General features: G+C 29.7%; 2 protein-coding genes across 7 annotated transcripts in view; one reads left to right on the top strand and one right to left on the bottom strand.

Moving 5' to 3' along the window:
• The window catches only part of Lerp (lysosomal enzyme receptor protein), a 39,141-nt gene extending 22,350 nt beyond the window's left edge, over positions 1 to 16,791 (bottom strand). The window contains exons 1-9 of one of the 4 annotated variants that reach the window (XM_076394029.1): positions 16,685 to 16,791; positions 16,517 to 16,619; positions 16,190 to 16,463; positions 15,797 to 16,136; positions 15,595 to 15,743; positions 15,342 to 15,480; positions 15,173 to 15,286; positions 14,957 to 15,108; positions 14,614 to 14,843 (exon numbers count right to left, since the gene is read on the bottom strand). In XM_076394029.1, the coding sequence (XP_076250144.1) occupies positions 14,614 to 14,843; positions 14,957 to 15,108; positions 15,173 to 15,286; positions 15,342 to 15,480; positions 15,595 to 15,743; positions 15,797 to 16,136; positions 16,190 to 16,463; positions 16,517 to 16,524 (1,406 nt within the window). In that variant the 5' untranslated portion in view covers positions 16,525 to 16,619; positions 16,685 to 16,791. Of the gene's footprint in view, positions 1 to 14,613; positions 14,844 to 14,956; positions 15,109 to 15,172; positions 15,287 to 15,341; positions 15,481 to 15,594; positions 15,744 to 15,796; positions 16,137 to 16,189; positions 16,464 to 16,516 lie in introns of all 4 variants that reach the window. The other 3 variants (XM_076394028.1, XM_076394027.1, XM_076394026.1) reach the window with 3 other exon arrangements.
• Positions 1,023 to 20,544, top strand: LOC143190003 (transmembrane protein 138). Of its 3 annotated transcripts, none has more exons than XM_076394051.1 (5): positions 1,023 to 1,112; positions 19,713 to 19,856; positions 19,909 to 19,981; positions 20,035 to 20,206; positions 20,337 to 20,544. In XM_076394051.1, the coding sequence occupies exons 2-5, from the start codon at positions 19,723 to 19,725 to the stop codon at positions 20,456 to 20,458; spliced, it is 501 nt and encodes a 166-aa protein (XP_076250166.1). In that variant the 5' UTR covers positions 1,023 to 1,112; positions 19,713 to 19,722; the 3' UTR covers positions 20,459 to 20,544. The 3 variants fall into 3 exon arrangements, with proteins under 3 accessions (XP_076250166.1, XP_076250168.1, XP_076250169.1); XM_076394053.1 differs by lacking the exon at positions 1,023 to 1,112 and adding an exon at positions 11,995 to 12,074; XM_076394054.1 differs by lacking the exon at positions 1,023 to 1,112 and adding an exon at positions 17,950 to 18,078.
• The last annotated feature ends 56 nt before the right edge of the window (positions 20,545 to 20,600 follow it).

The raw sequence follows: 20,600 nt of genomic DNA on the forward strand, positions 1-20,600 counted from the left end.
CAATAAATTACGCAGTTATTTTGTTAAGTATTACAATGGGTAGGCCAAGTAAAGGTGCAGCCCGTATGAGGAAAAATAGTAATAAAGAAACAATAATTAAAATTAAGGAACGCTTCAGACCCCGGGGTCCGCTACCTAGCCTAAGAGATTTGAGAAATGTTCTAACCAAACTAGAACAACAACAAAAAGTTGTTGTCCCCATCGGCAATCGAACCCGCGACCTCCGCAAGTGAGCTGAAGCTGTAGAAATAAAATGAAACGTTTTAAAATAAAATATGTATATAATAATCGATTATGATTTTATTTATATATTTTATTTTAAAACGTTTCTTTTTTGCGTTAAAAGTCTAAGTTAGATTATTTTTTACATTTTAGTGAGTTCCTTATTTATTTTTTGAGGTCGGTTCAATTTTTATTTGTAAAAATATTTTATTGTTTGGTACTAAAAACCACACAACTGATTATTCTCTATAATTTATTTAGGCCAGGCGCAAAATTGGACGCAGCTTGGTAAGGTGACGCAGTGAGGGTCACAACGAGTGTACGCGGTATAAAACTGCCAGACGCTGTAACCCCACAAATATGATTGCAGTTCTCGCTTCGCAATAGAGCCGTACATAGCAGTAGGCTTGGCATAGGCTACAATGCCTACAAAATAAGAAAGACTCACGAATAATTTACTTTTAGAATTTAATGAAGAATTTTAATTAAAGAATTTAGTCTTCATGTAGTCTACATGGCTTATATAAAACTTCCAATCCGCATATCTTGGCTTAATAATAAACACTCACCATGATTTTAGGCGAAAAACTGTAACAAGAACACAGTATTAACAAGTAACTAATATTCTTTAAAACTAAAAAAATCTCATTGTGACTCACGTTGCGGCCAATTTTGGCTCGGCCTTAATCTTGCACAAAAGTCGACCAGTATATTATCTTTTGCCGTATCTAATTAAAATGTGGTTACAGTTCCACTGTCCGCAATCTAATTATTACGTATTCTTGATATACTAACACACTGCTACTGTATCAATATGAGTTAGTTTTGTGTTTTCAGTTTACCGTGATAGCTGTCATTAAAAATGTTATTTCAACTAAAATAGTTCAACGGTAAGAACATTTTGAACAAATATCTTAATAGACGATATCCTTTTCCTTTTATCTTAATTTCATGTTAATATTTAAAAAATCTAAAAATTAAGTTAATTAATTGAAGATATTTTAGTTAGTGTAAGAAATACTTTTATTTCTTGGTAAATAACATACAAATATTCAACAAAGCATTATAATGGGCACTATCTTGACAATATACAGGGTATTACAACGGTAATTACAATCTATCAGCTATGTCAACAAGATAGTCTTCGAGATACTCTAAGATAGGGATGCCGAAAAAATATCGATCGAAAATATTTTTTCAGTCGATATTTTTCGTACAGAAATTAAAGACATTTTTTAACAGTTATAAAATTGGAACTTAATTTTAAAGGTTTAATGTAATTTAGTACCTCATTTTAAAGGTTTTTTAAATACTAGTTATTGCAAAAAATCAATATTTATTTTCCTCCGATATATCGATATTATTTAAAAAATAATTGCCTTGTATTTTCTTACATTATATGACTAATTTTGAAAAACTACATGACAATTCTACGTATTTATTTTATCCATCCCTTTGAAATAGGGCAATTTTAAAAGTGCCCTAAACCGCTTCATATCTGTGAGTGACTTGGTTGTTTTCGTCGCACTGGACGATTTGCATGGGTACAAGTCTTACTTACACATCAGTTTTAAAATATTTTGATATAAGAAGGCATTCTAATACGTATCGATAGTGTGAGGTTTTCCAACGTAATTATACATTCATAAAAACTCCAAACAAGCTGTGTATTTTCGTGCCAAGGCAGATAAAATGACAGAAATGAGTTTAAAGCTTACAAGCTGCTAACCTACCGATCGGTAGCTTGAACTAGGAATGCCGAAAAAGTATCGATATATAGATATTTTTTTCTGCCGATATTTTTATATCTTTAAAAAAATTAAAGATATTTCTAAAACATTATAAAAAACATTATACAATTGGTACTTAATTTGAAAGGTTTATATATCGATATTTTTTGAAATGAAATATTCATATTTTTCTCGCCGACCGACACCCTCAGCTTGAACATCAGTAATTTATCGCCGTGAAGATAAATAATTACTATTCTAATCTTATAAACGCAATATCAAGGTAAATAACACTCAATTGTTTTACAGTTATAAAGAAACTGAGGAAATGTTATATATAGTCTATCCAAAGAAGCAGTGAATATATGTTATCCAGATATTTAATGTATTGCCTGCCGGAATTTGTATATTCGTTTTAGTATCAAACAATATGTTCCGTTTCATTTCATTCCTGTTAAAAGGAGATACAATACTGAGTGACACGTTCGAACACGTAAACCAATCAGGTTACAAAGTCTACTTTTAAGTCGTTCGGTTGTCAAATGTCTGCAAAGTTCTTTTCTGCAAATATTACTGATAATAACTACAGGTTATAAACCGGCAAAACGTTGTTTTAACGCTTTGCTTGTTTTGATATATTTCGAATCGCTGCTTATTATTACTTTGATTGAAAGTGCCGAAGCCCGACAGAAGAGATTGCGTCTCCAGTCAGTTACTTCGAATAAGAACAAGATAATGGAGGCCCTCTCTTGCCAGTAAAATTCGTTAGAGAAGTAAACATTTTTACTGTTTTATAATTAAGTTCTTATTAAAAATAATTTTAGCGTGTTGCCGCTGCACTGAATATTAATGTTATCTCAAAAAATTAAAAATATAATCTTCCTCATATGAAGGGGGTGACAAATCAAGATCAGCTTGATAGCTCTATCAGAGATCAAATATATGAAATGTATAAAAACAGTGAGTGTGAATTTTTCATACACATACACCAAAATATAAAATATAACCAAAACATAATTTATATAATTTTATATATACAATTATTTCCGAGGAAACTATCTGGAAAGTATACATAAATAGCTTAGAGCTATGAGATCTGGTCTTTAAGTTATGTAGACCATCCATTCGTACACTATTAAATAATATAAGATTTAAATGGTGTAAAGATAACCTACGAAGAGGTCTAATGGAACTTCCAGACATTGCTTTTAAAAGACTACAATTTTTAGGCTTATTTATTTCAATTTGTGTATTTAAATTGGACTTGGATATTTCAGAATGGGACAATAAAAGTTGATGGTCACTCATGAAAGTATGTTAAAAAGTAAATGTTTGAATAACAATTGATTAGATATTATTAGTCATAACATTTATTAATAATTCATTGCAGATATATTGACCTTGATCTTCGCATTGTTGAGTTGGAATGGTTAATAACACTTTTGGTTTGGATGAACACATTAAAGAACAAATTGATAAAAGATGAAATCGTAAACAAATGTTAGATAGTTACAAAATAATTCTAATCTAAATAAAATAATTGAACAAAAATGTTATCAAATATAATTTATTTTAACATTATAGCATATCTAATGCAAATATTCTCGAAGAACTTAAAACTACAATTAGGTACAGTTATAATAGTTTGTAAGTGAAGGATGTGTTTGATTATATTTACATTAAATTCTTTTCCATACTAAAGGTTAAAGTTCTAGGCGCGTTTGTAGTTGTATCCCCTGGAGGGCTAATCCACTTAATTAACAATTGTATATCCAAGCAATATATTTTAGTTCTTGTATCCTTCGGTAAAACAATAGATATTCAGGGTCATAAAGTGAATGCGGCTTTAATAGGTTATTAAAAAGGTACGATATAATGAGGGCCCCTTTTGCCCGTAAATTAAAATTGTTAAAGACGTAATTATTGATCATCTTAAATACTATAAGTTGCTGCAATTTTATTGAAAATGTTTTTAGTATGTTGCTGCTGCGCTGAATATTAGTGTAGGTGTTGTCAATAACATTGATTACAAAATGAAGAATAATACGTTAGATTCTACAAGAAAACTTAACCATCTTGATATTGACTCTATTCCAGATCAAATATACAAAATGTATAAGAACAATGAGTACACAAACTATTTTATCGATATAAACATACTTTAATAAAATTATTTTTGAGAAAATTGCGAGCCTGGAAAGTAAACATAAAAGAGTTAAGGACATGTAGCTTTTTGAGGGATATAAGACATCCCTTTACACTCTTACAGGGCATAGGATTTAAATGGTGTAAAGATAACCGTCGAAGAGGTCTAATGGAATTTCCAAACATAGCCTTAAAAAAATCAATTTTTAAATGCATACAATAAGACCAAGAAAGATAAATTATTTGAACTTGTGTATATTTATGAAACTTGGATATTTCAAAATGATTCATCGGGGCACTTTTGGCAAGACAGTAACAAAAAAAGTGTAAACACAACAAAAATTGATGGAAAAAGGTAAAAGTTACAATAGCATTCGATTAGGTTTTGTTGATCATAACATTTATTAATAATTAATTGCAGATATATTGTTATTCATGTAGGAAATAAGAATGGTTTTATTTCTGGTACAGAATGGAGAAGTGAACCATAACATGTTTTTGTTATGGTTTGAAAATCAATTGTTAAAAACCTGGAGGAATCATCAGTTATTAGTTTGACAGTGACTCGGAACGTGAAAGTGACTAAAGGAAACCTTTAGGATATATGATAATGCTGGAAATTCCCGAGACAAAGTGATGAGAGTGGAAACAACTAAAGGTATGCACATAATTAATAGAATATAACCGAAAAAAATGAAATTGTAGGGCGTGAAAGATTCGTGTGCACAGATATGATTGTAATTGTTCAGAATTAAACATGAGCATTAGGTTAGAATGTATGAGGAAAGAATGAATACTAATGCATTAGGCAGAATTTAGTGATTAATTTTATCAAGAATGGTGTACAGTGATAGTAGCAGAAGAAATAAAAAGACTGTGATATCAAGATGACTTGACAAGTAAACACACCATCAAAGGAAACAAGAACTAAATGTAAAAAGGTAAATATGTTCTTGAATGAAAATAAAATACATTACTTTGATATATAATTGTTAACTAGGTGGATTAAGCCTCCAGGGGGATAGCACTACTTAAAAATATGTGCTTAGAACTTATTTTGTTTAGATTTTTTTATGTAGATTAGAATTTTTTGTATGTCAAAGCCAAACTGAACTGAGTTGATGCGGCATCATTGCAAAGTTTTGACGTCAGAAATTTCGATGACGCATATATTTAAAAAAAACTTTGAATAGCCTATACATTACTTAGAGATACAATTGTGGATTAAGTACTATAATGTTAAAATAAATCATATTTGATAACATTTTTGTTTCGTTATTTAACTTAGACTAGAATTTTGTTACATGTCAAAGCTAAAATAAACTAAAAGTAAGAGTTGATGCGGCAACTTTGCGACGTTTCACGTCATAAATTTAAATGATGTACGTTCACTTCTACTTTGGATAGATACCACTCTATGATGTATAGCTTTGAAGCTTGATGTCAATGGAATAAAATCACAGAATAAAATGACATATGCGTCAAATTATAACATTCAAGATGACTTTCCGGTACACATGGTAATTCGTTGTTCTGATGAGGAAACGTTTGTTGTTCTTAGACCATAGTTCGCGTCCCTATTGGATTGAGATCACAACATCTATCAATTTCTGCATTCAGATTGCTCATATGTCATAAAAAATGCCTACATACGTACGAAATATAAATAGTGCTAAATTATTAAACGACCAGTACAGAGAAATTATCTTCAATATTTAATAAATTATATATTCTAATTACGGGTTGACACTACTGGCCGGTTTATGAAATAGTTTTAATCAGTATTCAACATTTTAGTCACAAAATAAAATTTTGAACGTATCCGTAAATATTTAATCAATAATTCCATGTTTTCTCACGATATAAACCTTTTTCAAATCTAATAAAACCAAAAATTAGCAAAATCGATCCAGTCGTTATCTATTATTATATATATTGTAAGGGGCATCTGTTTTAAAATTATCTGAATGGTGAACGAATGAGATGAGTTTGGTCTGTTTTCTAATAGATATAGAGTCCCAGTGGCGCTTTGTCGCCTCTTCTTTCCTTTAAAATAAAATAGTATTTTTAAATAAACTAATAGTGTATAAAACCATTTAAATTTAAAGCCCCGTTAACTTTATAAAAAAACAAAGTTTATTTAAATATCAGATATTACAGGACATACTAAAACTAACAAGCTACACGAGAACGGCCTAAAAACGTAATAACATTATACGCAGACGATCAGTATTGCACAATGTTCAAGGTTATGCATTTATTGAGCTGACTGGGTAGAAAAAGTCTGAGAAAACCAGGTATCATTTTCCATGGTGTGAGTAAGGGTTTTGTATATTCTACGTCAGAGGAATGAAGCGGATGTACCATTAAATTATTCTTATCGCAGAAAATGTTAAATGCATGCGTTATATTCTTCAAAACTGCTTGGGTATTGGCTACGTCGCCTTGTAGTATTTTTTTATTACACTTTAATATAATTATTATATTTCATTTCGTCTAAGTTCGACGATATTGAAGTGAGTGAATATGAGTCCTCTTTTGTATCTTTTGTAATGTCTAGAGATATTTTAATTTCCGTTAGGTTATTATGATAGAAAATTTGATGTTTTCCGGTAACTATATAGCTTATTCCCTGATTCAGAGGTAATAGGAGGTTAGTAAATGTGTTGATTGTATATCGACCTTGGGTTAATTGGGTTTTATTATTTATTATATTGGAAGCAGTGAAATCATGGGACGAATGAATACTATTATTATAATTTAAGATATCAGTGTCTACTAATTCTATTATAGACTCTGAACGATTTTCATTTTTTAAAGTTATCAGACTTTCTTTCCTTCGAAGTAACGTGGAATCGATCTATGAGAGAGATTGAACTCGGATTGTAAGGGGTAGTAAAATGAATTTCAATATAGTAAAATTTACAAAGTTCTTGTAGGAGATAATTTTTAAAGGAAGCAGCGTCGTTTGTTAAATATATGACTTGTCTCGATACAAGAGCCAGTATAAAAGAGAGGAAGGAAAGTTAATAGAGGGCGCGAGAACTTGTATCGAGTCGGTAGATGGATTGAGAAATTCACCTAAAGGTTGGAATACGAAATGAGGTAATGTTCATCTCGTTATGTTGATTGATGGCTCATTATTAAAAGGACACGAAGAATAAATAGTGGATTTAATGGAAAGTCTTTATGAAGTTGAACAATTTATTGGAATGGAAATAGAGGAGATAGAAGAGATTAAAGATTCATCAAAAACACATAATTTAACGACTGTTTGGGGAATTCTACGTAGAAGATTGTTACACCAATTGAAATTAATATTAACACCAGCAAAAGTGGAGAAATAATTTACAGTTATAATTTAAAGAATATAACTTTTGTTAGTTACAAGATCGCATCTAAAGAGATCAATTTGGTAAGCCAAAGGAAGTCAACTTCAATATGGATAACAGTGAACAAATAATTAAAGATATACCGTTTAGCAAATATATAGAGAGACCAATATAACGCGAACATAGAACAGTTGAAGATATGATAAACACCCATTAATAACTGATTTAGATTATATAGAGATAGATAACAGAAGCAAGCTCATAAAGCAGAATAATGGTTTGAAAGAGATATATGAATGTGTTGAAAGTAATAGGTGAAGAAGCAGAAAATGGAGATAGTGATGACCAATTAGTTATGATAGCTCAGTGATACCAGAAGACCATGGACTAATGTAAGGCGGAAGTGGACTTGAAGGAGCAAGTTATGAAGATTGGTGTGGTAACCAACTAAGAAGTTTTAATCGATTCATACCATTTGATAAAAGCAACCCAGAGGCATGGAAGAAATGCATTCGAAGAGAAATATATGTGTATGTTTGGCAGCCTAAGAACAAACTATATAATCGATATTAAATTGGACAGTGTTTTGGAGACTATTTCTATGATTGTTCAAAGAGAGAATTATTTTTAAGTAGAAAATTGACTGTTACCTTTGTTTATCACATAATTGTGTAGATTTATTTGATTAAATTATTAATTAAAATTAAATTCTGACCATGTAAAAATAAAATAGTCCTAAGTTAAAATAAATTTGTATGCACAATGTAATAGTTTTGTTCTGGCAATTTAAATGTACTTTTGTAATTTTTGTTTACAATCTCAGTTAGGTTAAGCTATTTAGTACATTTAAATTGAAGGGAAGTGTTAAATATATGACTTGTTTCGATACAAGAGCCAGTATAGAAAAGAGGAAGAAAAGTTAATAGAGGGCGCGAGAACTTGTATCGAGTCGGTAGATGGATTGAGAAATTCACCTAAAGGTTGGAATACGAAATGAGGTAATGTTCATCTCGATATGTTGATTGATGGCTCATTATAAAAGGACACGAAGAATAAATAGTGGATTTAATGGAAAGTCTTTATGAAGTTGAACAATTTATTGGAATGGAAAAGAAGAGATAGAAGAGATTAAAGATTCATCAAAAACACATAATTTAATGACTGCTTAAGGAATTCTACGTAGAAGATTGTTACACCAATTTAAATTAATATTAACACCAGCAAAAGTGGAGAAATAATTTACAGTTATAATATAAAGGATATAAGTTTTGTTAGTTACAAGATCGCATCTAAACAGATCAATTTGGTAAGCCAATGGAAGACAACTTCAATATGGATAATGGTGAACAAATAATTAAAGATATACCGTTTAGAAAATATATCTGTGAATCTGTGAGTAAACCGATGCAGACAGTTTTGCAAGAGGAAGAAGTAAACAAGAATGAAACCAATTCTAGAAGAAAAACCTCTAGACCAAGGAAATTAGACGACTATGAGCTATATGTCGCCTATTGTCTGCTTATTTCAACAAAAAAAGACACCAACAGTTGAAGATATGATAAACACCCATTAATAACTGATTTAGAGTATATAGAGATAGATAACAGAAGCAAGCTCATAAAGCAGAATAATGGTTTGAAAGAGATATATATGAATGAGTTGAAAGTAATAGGTGAAGAAGCAGAAAATGGAGATAGTGATGACCAATTAGTTATGATACCTCAGTGATACCAGAAGACCATGGACTAATGTAAGGCAGAAGTGGACTGGAAGGGAACAAGTTAAGAAGACTGCAGTGGTGACCAATTAGTATTATACCTCAGTGATACCAGAAGACCATGGACTAATGTAAGGCGGAAGTGGACTTGAAGGAGCAAGTTATGAAGATTCATATGGTAACCTTTGTGAAGAAACTGAATAAGGGTTGGATCTAATTCAAGACTTTCATCTTCATAAGCGGAAATTAACCGACTGGGATTTTCGGGAAGATTGGTGAATATTTTTACTCTTTTTATATTATTAGGGGGAATTTCACTTATTAAGACTTGGTAATCTAGATTGATGTTTAGATTTAATTTTCAAAGATCTTGTATACTAATAATTCCACCGAAATAGTCATGAAATCAATACAGATATAAAATTAATTGGATTGGATATTCCAAAACAGTAACTTTAGTAAACTTAGAAGTAACTTTTTGACTTCCTGTACAGGTTTGGAGGGTAGTAACGTGGGGACGAATGGATTCTTGAAAATATTGTTCTGCTATGGAGGGTTTAAGAATTGAAGCGTGCGAACCTATATCTATTAAATTCTTAAAAACTCGATCGAAACTAGGGCTTCTAATTTCAAGAAAAGGTAAATGATTTATTTGGAACGTGTTTAATTATTAACTCGGTTTTCCGAGGCTAATGACCAAAAATTTTCATCGTTGTCTGGAACTGGAGGGTAATTATCATCGAAATAAGTCTCATTTAATAATTCATCTTCTAAGAATTCAGGGTTTTGGTCATCATAAGGGAAGTTGTTATTAGAAGTTTGGGGATTTAAATCTTCTGATAGATTTCTTTCTGAATTTGTTAATTCTTCTACTAGGAATTTTAAGTGATTTCTTAAATTGATTTTTATGAACGTCTAATTGTGGAAGTTGACATTGAGGAGTAAAACATATGCCTGATATGGGTTGAGGATATTGTTGTCGGTTTCTCAAGTTATGTATGTTTGTACCAAATGTGTTTTAGATGATTAATCTCACGTGGTTTAGCATTAGTACCGAACATTAGCCCCAGCATTATTCAACCTTTTTATGTTGCCTCTTATTCCTATGAAGAAAGATGTTGAAAGCGCCCAATATGCGAATGACACAGCTTTCTTCACTAGTTCTCGTTCTGTAGATGCCGCTCAGAGAAAACTTATTATAGCCATCATATTTCACAATCAAAGCGACATCCGCGCCTACCAGCTGAGAGTAGAAAAAGTTTCAAACCCATAGCGATGTAGTATCGTCACAGTGCTTAATCTTCTCACCTGCAGAAAAAGTAAATTGTCTCAATTAGTTTTGCCTTTGTCATGTTATATGGATCTAACACTTGGTATCAGTTTGTCAGGGCAGAACTAGTGGAAAAGTGCCAGGTAATGCAAAATAAACTTCTCAGGCAAACTCTGAACGCCCCATGATTTGTCAGATATACCCAAACTCATCGGGAAACTGACACATCAGAAATAAGACGGTTCGTTTTCTCCTTATACAAGAAATTCCATGCAACCTCAGCTCTCTCCAAAAATTTCCACATCAGATCGCTGTCAGAGGCGTTCCCAATCCGGTAACCCCGAAGACCATTCCTCAAAAGCGACTCTCCAAGCCGCCTAAGGTTCTCATATCGCAAACAAAATGCCTTCACGAGTAATAGTTTCGTCTAAATTGAGTTAAAATCAGCAAGGAAACCGTTTCAGCTGGTAAATCAGGCCCCAAAAAATGAGAATTATAATAGATAACATAGAATTTGCAATAAAATGTAACAAGAAAGAATTGGTAGAAGAAGTGAATCAAGACCAGAAGCAGTAAAATGTTTAGAAACAAAAGAAATATCACAATAAGAACGAAGCAAAAACATTAAAATTCGTATTGTATGTATAATAATCAGTTGGGTCCGATGATTCGGTATTATCTAAAATCAGGCATATGATTTAGTAAGTCATTTGCATCTAATTCATAATTCTTTTCACCCTAACGTGCCGATTTAACATCTTTAAATGTATATAATTTTTTATATTATTAATTTAAATAAACAACTTGTCTTTACGCATTAATTTACACAAATAAAAGAGAAAATAATCTGTATTTTATTTACAACATTATTTTCTCTCCAACAACTCAACAACGTGGTAAAACGAACACAGAAAGTACGACTGTACATGAGTACCGAAGTAGCTTATCTTAAGCGTTTTATATCCGAAAATTTTAAATGAACAGTAATTGTTTCGGTTATTTTGCTGAAAATGTATGTTAAAAATTATTAAATTACCCTACACCACTACGTGTTCAGTTACCACAATTAGACCTATGAAGGGACTAGATGACTATTCTTGAAAAACTATTTCATGACAATTCTACGTATTTATTTTATTCGGAACGAAAGTTATTCTTGCACAAAAACAGATCGATTTGACAGAAAAATTCACGTTTAAAATAGTGAAATTTTGAACGCCCGCTAAAACGTTCCAAATTTGGGCGTGACGTCGCTGTTTTGATGTCACTGGATGGTTTGATCTTATTTACACATAATTTTTGTGTTACAATTGAACACTCTATCGTGTATCAATAGTGTGTTTTGTTCATTGTACATGAGTTCTTAATTATGTTGTTCTTTTTTCAGTTACCAAATAATATAGAAAATTATATTTAATATGATGTGACTGGTTTTGTCGTACAAGTGTACATGAAGTCAGTATATGTTTCTACATGATTCGAATGCCAACTAGACAGAAGAAAATGGGAAATCACTGAACATTCATTACTGGCCATATATTCTCAAAATACAAAAAAAAACAAGCTTTCAACAAGTCAAATATTACAAAAAGCCACTATCAAATATATGTTTTTTGTACATTAAATAGTTCAGTGTGCTGTACTTGGTAATGTTAAGGGTAAGTGACACATATTTGTTTGAACAATGTGATTTTATCAAGTTTATACAGCCTGACGAGTGTGTTTCGACAAACAAAAATTTCAAACACTTCAGCAGAAAACAAACAAGCAGATATCTACATTAAGAATTCATAGAACTTGATTTGTTAAAGCATGTCTAAATAAAGATTTTGTAAAGTACTTGAATAGAGTAGCCTATACAATTGTAAGGCTTTTAGTCAAATGAACTTCAAAATCACAATTTGTGCATTTTATTAGGTACCCAAATATATAATATATAATTTATGTACGCAAATATTAAACATTGTTACAATATAGAACCGCTAGAAAGTTTAAGAAAATCAAACTTAATCCTTTTTTGTGTTATACTGACTATAAACTATGTAAAATATATGGGTATTTTCAAATTATCAATAAATAGAAGGTAAATGCTGGAATACCGAAATGACGTGGGGCTTCTGATAGGTATTTGAGTTAACACGGATAATGTTGAAATTTTGTGAAAATATCTAGTAAAATTTTAGTAATCCCACTTTTCATTTTAAAATAATTGCATTTTTAATAATTTCTCTATAATATGTTATTATTATAAGTCAATATTTTTGTGCTTCTGTATTACGGTCATTTAGCCTATTGTGTATAAGTGCATTATAGCCATATTTTCGACGAACCATATCAAAATATGCGCAACCTAGTTTTTGGCAACCACTGAACACAATATAAGCTGGAACATATTTACAAAATAACAAAATTTTTATTTCGTTTGGATTGCACGTAAATAAACAAATGTGGTCAACTCTAGGTACACACAGAAGTCATGGCATCTTGAATATATTTTAGTATGGACAACCAGTGTCGATACCGATAGTGATGTTGACATCAGTTGTTTCATCTAATATTCTCAGAACGAATCTTCGCTTGATTAAACCTGATGTACACTACATATATTAATCAAATAGCTGTCAGCGTTGGAGAATGTTGTTATCTTGATTAGCAAGTAATATCAATCTGTATGCGTAGAAGTTCATCGCACCAATTCTCCTATTGATTTTCTGTATGGACAACAAAAATATAAATAAGATAGAAAAAAATATAAGTAGTACAATAGTACTACTTATATTATATAGTATATTATATATATATATATATATATATATATATATATATATATATGTATATGTATATGGCTGGATATTATACATTAGAGTTACGGGAATTATGTCCAGTTTAGCTAATATGTGCAAGGTAATACGTTTTAGTTTTAATAATAACAACAGCCATTATTGCAGTAATTACCATAAAAATGTTACTCTGAACTAGGGATATTGAAAAAATATCGATATTTTATTTTAACATTTATATCTTAATTAGTATTAATTAATTAACGATTTCTTAGAATAGCCACCTAGACAGTCCAATTGTGAGTCTAAATCATTAACACATCCACAAAAATAAACACAAATTACATACACACGGACAGAGGAATTATATATATGATATAGAAATAAACTAGAATTCTTGAAAGTCGTTCTATTAATAGATATTACATCATCATAATACAAATAATCACAATACAAAAACTAAAAAAATTAAGGCACAAAACCAAGTCCCACAGCCCAAATCTAATATATAGCTGAAAAGACTTTTCTATCTTTGCAGGCTTTTTAAATGATATTTGTGTTTCCATGCGTTTGGTCAGTTCTTGAATGTTTGATCATAAAACCAAACTAATGGGTAATTTCTGTTTCAGTTTTTCAAAATATCTTAGTTATAACCCGTGGCAGTTAAATATGTCTGTACGATTGTACCGATGCTGTTACGTCGATATTGAAATATAACATATCTGACATAAACTTACAACACAAAATAATATAAATAAAAACTTACAGTTTTTATTTATATTATTTTTAGTTATTTAGTGAAGAAGAAAACATAATAAGTATCTGTTGGTACAAGTTTCATATTCTTTTACAACTTAACTAATTGTATTCGCATTGTAATTAATTGTTTTTCAAAGAGAAACCTTAGCTAAATTTATTTATTAACGAACTACCGACATGTAAACAATAAAAATGTCAAACATAACCAAACTAAGTTGAAATGTTATACATTCTATTTAAGCGCATTTCCGCTCAACTAGCCAATTATAAATTATATCTTATTCACATTCCTGTAATCTAGCCTGTCCATTTGCTGGCATTAATCTCTGTATTTTTCTGATGAATTACACAATCTTTTTATTCATTGACCAATTTTAATTTTGACCATATAGTAAAATATAATTAAATCTTATATTATACTTATTAAAATTAAAATGTGTTGTTTTCGACAGATCAAGACAATCAGCCTATTAAAACATATAATAATTCAAAGACTGAATGACAAGGCATTACATTTACAAGGCTTTTACAAAAGAAATATTTGAATTTTTCATTTGAAAAATTTGCATCAATAAATTGTTTTACTCATATTTTGAGAGTGTAAAACGTTTCCTGTTTACGCGAATAATAAAAACTCAGTCTCTGTTCAATGACGTACCTGTATTTTATATTACTTTCATTCATATTTTTCATCGCAATTGACAGATCCTTCTTACAGAGCGCACCAGGATCATCTATGCCGCCGCAAGGACGAATTATAATTTCATTGTTCCCATCGACAATTTTAGTATCCTTAACAGATAAAGCTGTCAAATCATAATAACCATTCTGGTAGTTGAATGTACATTTATGGTAATTTGGTTTAATATACCGACAAGCAGAAACATTCTAAAAAATATCGTTAGTATTAAATAAATATTTGATCAAATGACTAAACTGACATATTGTTAAACAATATGAGATTAGATTAGATATAATTAGATCAGCCAATAATTACTTACTATTTGTGGACAAGCATGGGGTGTTTTCCAATTAAAATATGTATGACAGCCATCTTTCTGAACAAATTTTGGGCCTAATTCTTTATCATTACAAGCAAAACGAATAGTAGAGCTATACAGCTTTCCAGGATCTTCCGCACATCTCGCACCAGCTGAATATATTAAAAAATATATTAAAAATATATTTATAATTCACTAGCATAAATGTATACTCACACTCCATTTCTAATGTAACAATATCATTTTCTACCTTTAAAGGTCTCATTATGGAACCCCTGTTTATTATACTTTTATTGTTATTGTTAATTTCACAAATTTGGGCAAATGTACCTAACTCAGTATTAAAATGAAAAAAAGTTAATTTATCTAATTATAAACAATATACTTTTACAATTTTCCTCCATTTTTTGATTTAATGGTCCACATATCTGCATAACATATACATTACTATCAGAGTCTTTTACTTTCCATAGATTCTCTTTATAGAGTTTCGACAAATCATAAATATAATAACTATCATAAACCTGAAATAAAACAACATTTTCTTATTAAATAATATTACAAAAATTACTTAATAGATCTTATCTAATCAAAATTATCAGTTAATGTAACGTATGTACTGTACAATGAAAAATTACCTTGCATTCTCTTGGGTATTTTACACAACCAAATGATGTTTCTAGTTCAAAATCATATTTTTTCCCTTGGGTCTGTTTTGGAATATACTTCAAAGCATATACATCATTTTCCCAATTACATTTTAAGGTTAAACAAAAACGTTTATCAACTGAAAATAATTACATTGATTATAAATAGATCTTAAATAAATGGAGCACTAACATTTGGCACTGCCTTTCTTGAATGTATTGCCTGTGAATAACAATTCATTTGTTTCTGCAATGTAATGTAAGTGGAGCGTAGATGCCAATAATAAATTAGTTTTAGTGTTCCTAGTAAATTCACATGCTAGGATGTCATTTTCTCCACAAAGCGATACTGAATTGCCCAGAGCAATGCTAAAATTTCTATCTTTATCATACACAGTGAAGCTCTTATCTATGGGTATATTTAAATAATGACCATTAATTACAAGTGAATAATTTGGCAAACAATTTGGATTCCTCATGTTCACATAATATTTACATTTATCTTCACTTACAAAATATAACATTGGATTGTCCTATAAAAATATACTAAATATTATAAAATAATATAATTTATATTATTCCTAACATTTTCATTACGATTCTTTGGACAAATTAGATTTATTAGTAGAGAATAGTTTTGTTTTATTGTACATATTTCCCCATTAAGTGAATGAAAACTTGTGTCATTAATTAACTCAAAACTTGTTCCCAAATTCTTTATCTTTCCATCATTTAATAAATAAGCTAATGATCCATCCATTCTGCCTTGCTCACTAACGGTGTGAAAAGTGTTTAGGCTTAAGTTACCACAAAACTTATAGTATATTTTAAGTTCTCTTCCATCAATGGTCCATATATTGCTAAATAAATAAAAAATATTCGTTTTGAACAATCATTTATATATTATTATTACCTGAACATATGAATAAACTGTGATTTTGTAGTTAAGGAACTTGAATTTTTGGTAAAATTGCAATACCCTAAATTGCTACTTATAATTGTAGGTGTCAAATTAACTATATCACAATAAATAAATAAAATAATACTGATTAACCTCATATTGAACTGCTACTTAACGCACTATTTTATAATACTACAAAACTTGAATACATTAGATAAACTACAACCGGCGAGTAATATGGGAAAAACATATTCCATACCTTTTCTATCCTTCTTCTTTACTAAAATTATCTAAATGTAAATTAGGGATGCAGAAGAAATATCGTTATATCGATATTCTCTGAAAAAATATCGATATATGGGACGATCGATATATTTTTAGCCCTTATTTTTCGAATTTTTTTCTGAATAAATTAAATATATATACATATTATATAATTTTCACCCTTTTTATGTTGTTCTAGGGCAATAATAGGTAATACTCTATTTGACTGATTTTTTCAATTCAATCTAACTCTCTCCATGCCTTTTCAGTGTTTTTTTCAAAACGTTTTTATAGAAGTTTCAATGAATAATAATCTTAATAAAATATTAGTGATTAACGATAAACAAAATTATTATTGCATTTAAAAACGGGACGATGGTTAAATATTTGATAAAGATTGATCGAGAAAATGCGATACAAATATTTAGTTGTCATTAGTGGTCATAATTCCATTATCTACACAATCAAATCAAATAATTCGGCAATTATATCTTATATACCTTTTCTTTTTCCAAAGAAAGTTTTGATTAAGAATATTTACGAAAAATAAATCTTAAGCACACGCTGGAATAAAAAAGAAATAAACCAATTACTTTTATTATATTATGACATTCAATAATTCGTAATTTCAAAATGTTAGAGAATTAAGTAGTTATCTCTATCCTTTCCTCTCTCAAAATTAAATTGAGAAGGAATTGCTACCTCTCATTTCACGGAATAGTAATAAATTTTTTCTGACCACTTTTTACTATCGACTATTTCAGTCGCTATTTTTGGTCCGACTGATTTTATTACTATTTACTATCGACTGTTTCAGTCGCTTAATTTTAGTTACTATTTTCGGTTCTACTAGTTCATTCGATTGATTTTTAACATTCGGGCCTTCGTTCTAGCCGCGACCTTGAAAGTAATTCACCGAATTTATGCTTACATAGATTTATATGTAATATATGTGGTTTTATGTTTTTTTTTGTAGTTTGCTTGTGAATAACTATATATTGCAAATTAATATAGCAGCATTTTGGAACGCTAGTTTCGAGGGCAAAAAAATTAAATTGTAAATGATAAATAGTAAGATAGTTTTGACTGGCATAGTAAGTAATACTTTGGACTGGTATAATAGGTAATACTTTTTTGATAAACTTTCAGGTTTTTTGTTCAAGCCTCTTGTTTGTCGAAACTTTTTTCCTAAAATCTTGAAAACCAAAATTAGGTTCCAAAGGTTTCAGGAATTGCATAGATCCAAAAGATTTGAATTTTTTTACAGTAGCAGTTGTTAAATTTCTTTTAAACATATTAACTGTAAAGAGGTAAATAAAGTTTATTAAATATTTTTAATAAATACATTTTCTGATAGGAAAATTCTACTTTAATATTCAACAATTTTTTTTTGGCTATTAAGAAGAGTACCACAGTTTTTATTTGTTAACGAATGGACTACCTTTACAGAATGTTTTCAACTTTTAAAGCCCATTGAAATATTGACTACCGAGTTATCTGGAGAAAGATATCCCTTGATGTCTTTAATTATATGGTTAATAAGAGGACTGCAACATTCCATTAAGGATCCAGGATTTTAACAAGTGGATGGAGAAAAAATGACAAAATTGTCTATTAGATGTCATCAATAAAAGACTGGCAATTAGAATTGAATCTGATATGCGGGAAATCCACATTTTTAAATCGTAGATTTAAGAAAGCAGGATTTGGTATTGCAAATAATGCTGTGGCGATACAAAAAGGTATCACAAAAGAGGTATCTTCCACTCTAACTTCAAAAAATACAAATATAGTTCCATAACTCGAAATTCAAGACAATACTACTGACCAAGAATGTATTGACATCTGGTATTTTGATAAAAAAATGGCTAGAATGAAAGAAGTAATTACTCCCAAGTACTGCAGCAACTTTACAGATTTAGCAATATTTGGAATTTCTATTTATTAGGCGTTTAGAAAACACAATGAATTTTTGGCAAACCCATAAAATGAAACTACCTGAATTATATCAGTTACACCTAAAATATTCCTCTATACCCGCAACATCTGTCCCCTGGGAACGAGTTTTCTCAAAATCGGGGCAAATAATTAAAGATCAAAGAAATCGCCTCACAGGAGAAAAGTTGAACATGATAATACACAGTAACTTAAACATATTTCCGTTCAAAAGTAAATAAAACTTTTATTTAAAAAGGGTGTGGTAGTTATTGTACGATCATTTTTAGGTTCATCATGGATTAGATTGTTTAATGATTATATATTTATGAGGTATACGTTTACATTTTATTTAGTAGTTATGGTTATGGAAAATCTTTAGTTTTTAGGGTTTATTTAAGTTGTATTGTACTATTTATATTTATTATGCTATTTAAAAATAGCAGTTATTAAAACACGATCCCATTCCTTTTTACACATCCACAGAACATTCAGTATAAAAGTAATCCTACCTCCTTTAAATTTATTTTATTTATTACATGATAATAAAAATTAGGAAAATAGTAATTTTGTTTTTCTTTTCTTTTATAAGGATATCACGCGAATGAATATATATACATCTCTGTCTCGCTTATAGTACCATTGGATAATATAAAGACCTTTAAAATTAACTGCTCCAAGCATTTTTCTCCGTCCTTTCCTATCTCACATTTTATACAGACAAGAATTCGTATATCTTCGTCTGACATCACGAAAAAAAACAGGCGAACCGTGCATTTGACTGAAAATAATAATTGCTATTTTTTGACTATCGACTGTTTCAATTGTTTTGGGACTATCGACTGTTTTCAGTCAATAGTTCCCAACGCTAATATTTTCAGTTACTATTTTTTTTTGACATTGAGTCGATAGTTCCCGACGCTAATTTGACATATATTTATTTAAAATTTCAATCAATAAGTCGAATATGAAATGAAAATGCCAATTTTAATCGAATATAAATTTCTAGAGTTGTCGCTATGGTTAAAGTTACTACAAACCGATATACAATTATTCTCCTAATACAAACAGTTCTACTTGTAATTGACTGGAATATAAATATATTTGCTTTGTTATGTAGACAAAGTAATGCTTTAATGCTAATATTATTTTTGTAAGTAATTTGTTTTACATCTCAACTTTTAAAATAATGTTTCAATTTTCAGAGTCCAGGACGTCGGTTTAATTATATCATTATCTCTCTTATTATTGACACTTTTTTCCACTTTTGTTTTCCAAGTAAGTTGGTAATGAAATTGTATTTCAATATAATTGTTATGTTGAATTTACAGACTGGTTTGGTTTACATTTTATATGAACGATTTAGAACAACTTTGATAATATGCATGTTTTATTTCATATTAACAACAATATTGCATATATGGTCACTAGTTACAAGATGGGGTAACATACATCACACTTGGACTACAACTTTTCTAATTATTTTCATTTTACAAAGAATCAGTAAGTTGTATTTTCCTTAGTATATTCTTACTAACTGGTAGATTATTGGCATCAATAATATATTTTCTAATATGCATACTAGATATCTGAAAAATAAAAAGGCTAGATCTAAATGAAATTTCTCTTTTAGCTGCTGCTATTTACTATTATTATTACAAGAGAGCCTCTTTGAGAATAAGTGATCCACGATTCTATGAAGACACTGACCTGGAATCCCACAGACTAAATCAAAATACCCAAATTATACAGTGAAATTTCATATGATCGATTAGAATTATATTAATACTGTGATTTATTATATTTATTTATCTTCAAATAATATATCTGAATTAAAATTATCTATACTTTTTCTATAACTAATTCCATTTCAGTGTGTGTACAACCATTTTACTCA

The sequence above is a fragment of the Rhynchophorus ferrugineus genome, unplaced genomic scaffold (assembly GCF_030347505.1).
Source record: "Rhynchophorus ferrugineus isolate W39M unplaced genomic scaffold, kcgeb_rfMv2 rfM2, whole genome shotgun sequence".
In the NCBI taxonomy this organism is placed as follows: Eukaryota; Metazoa; Arthropoda; class Insecta; order Coleoptera; family Curculionidae; genus Rhynchophorus; species Rhynchophorus ferrugineus.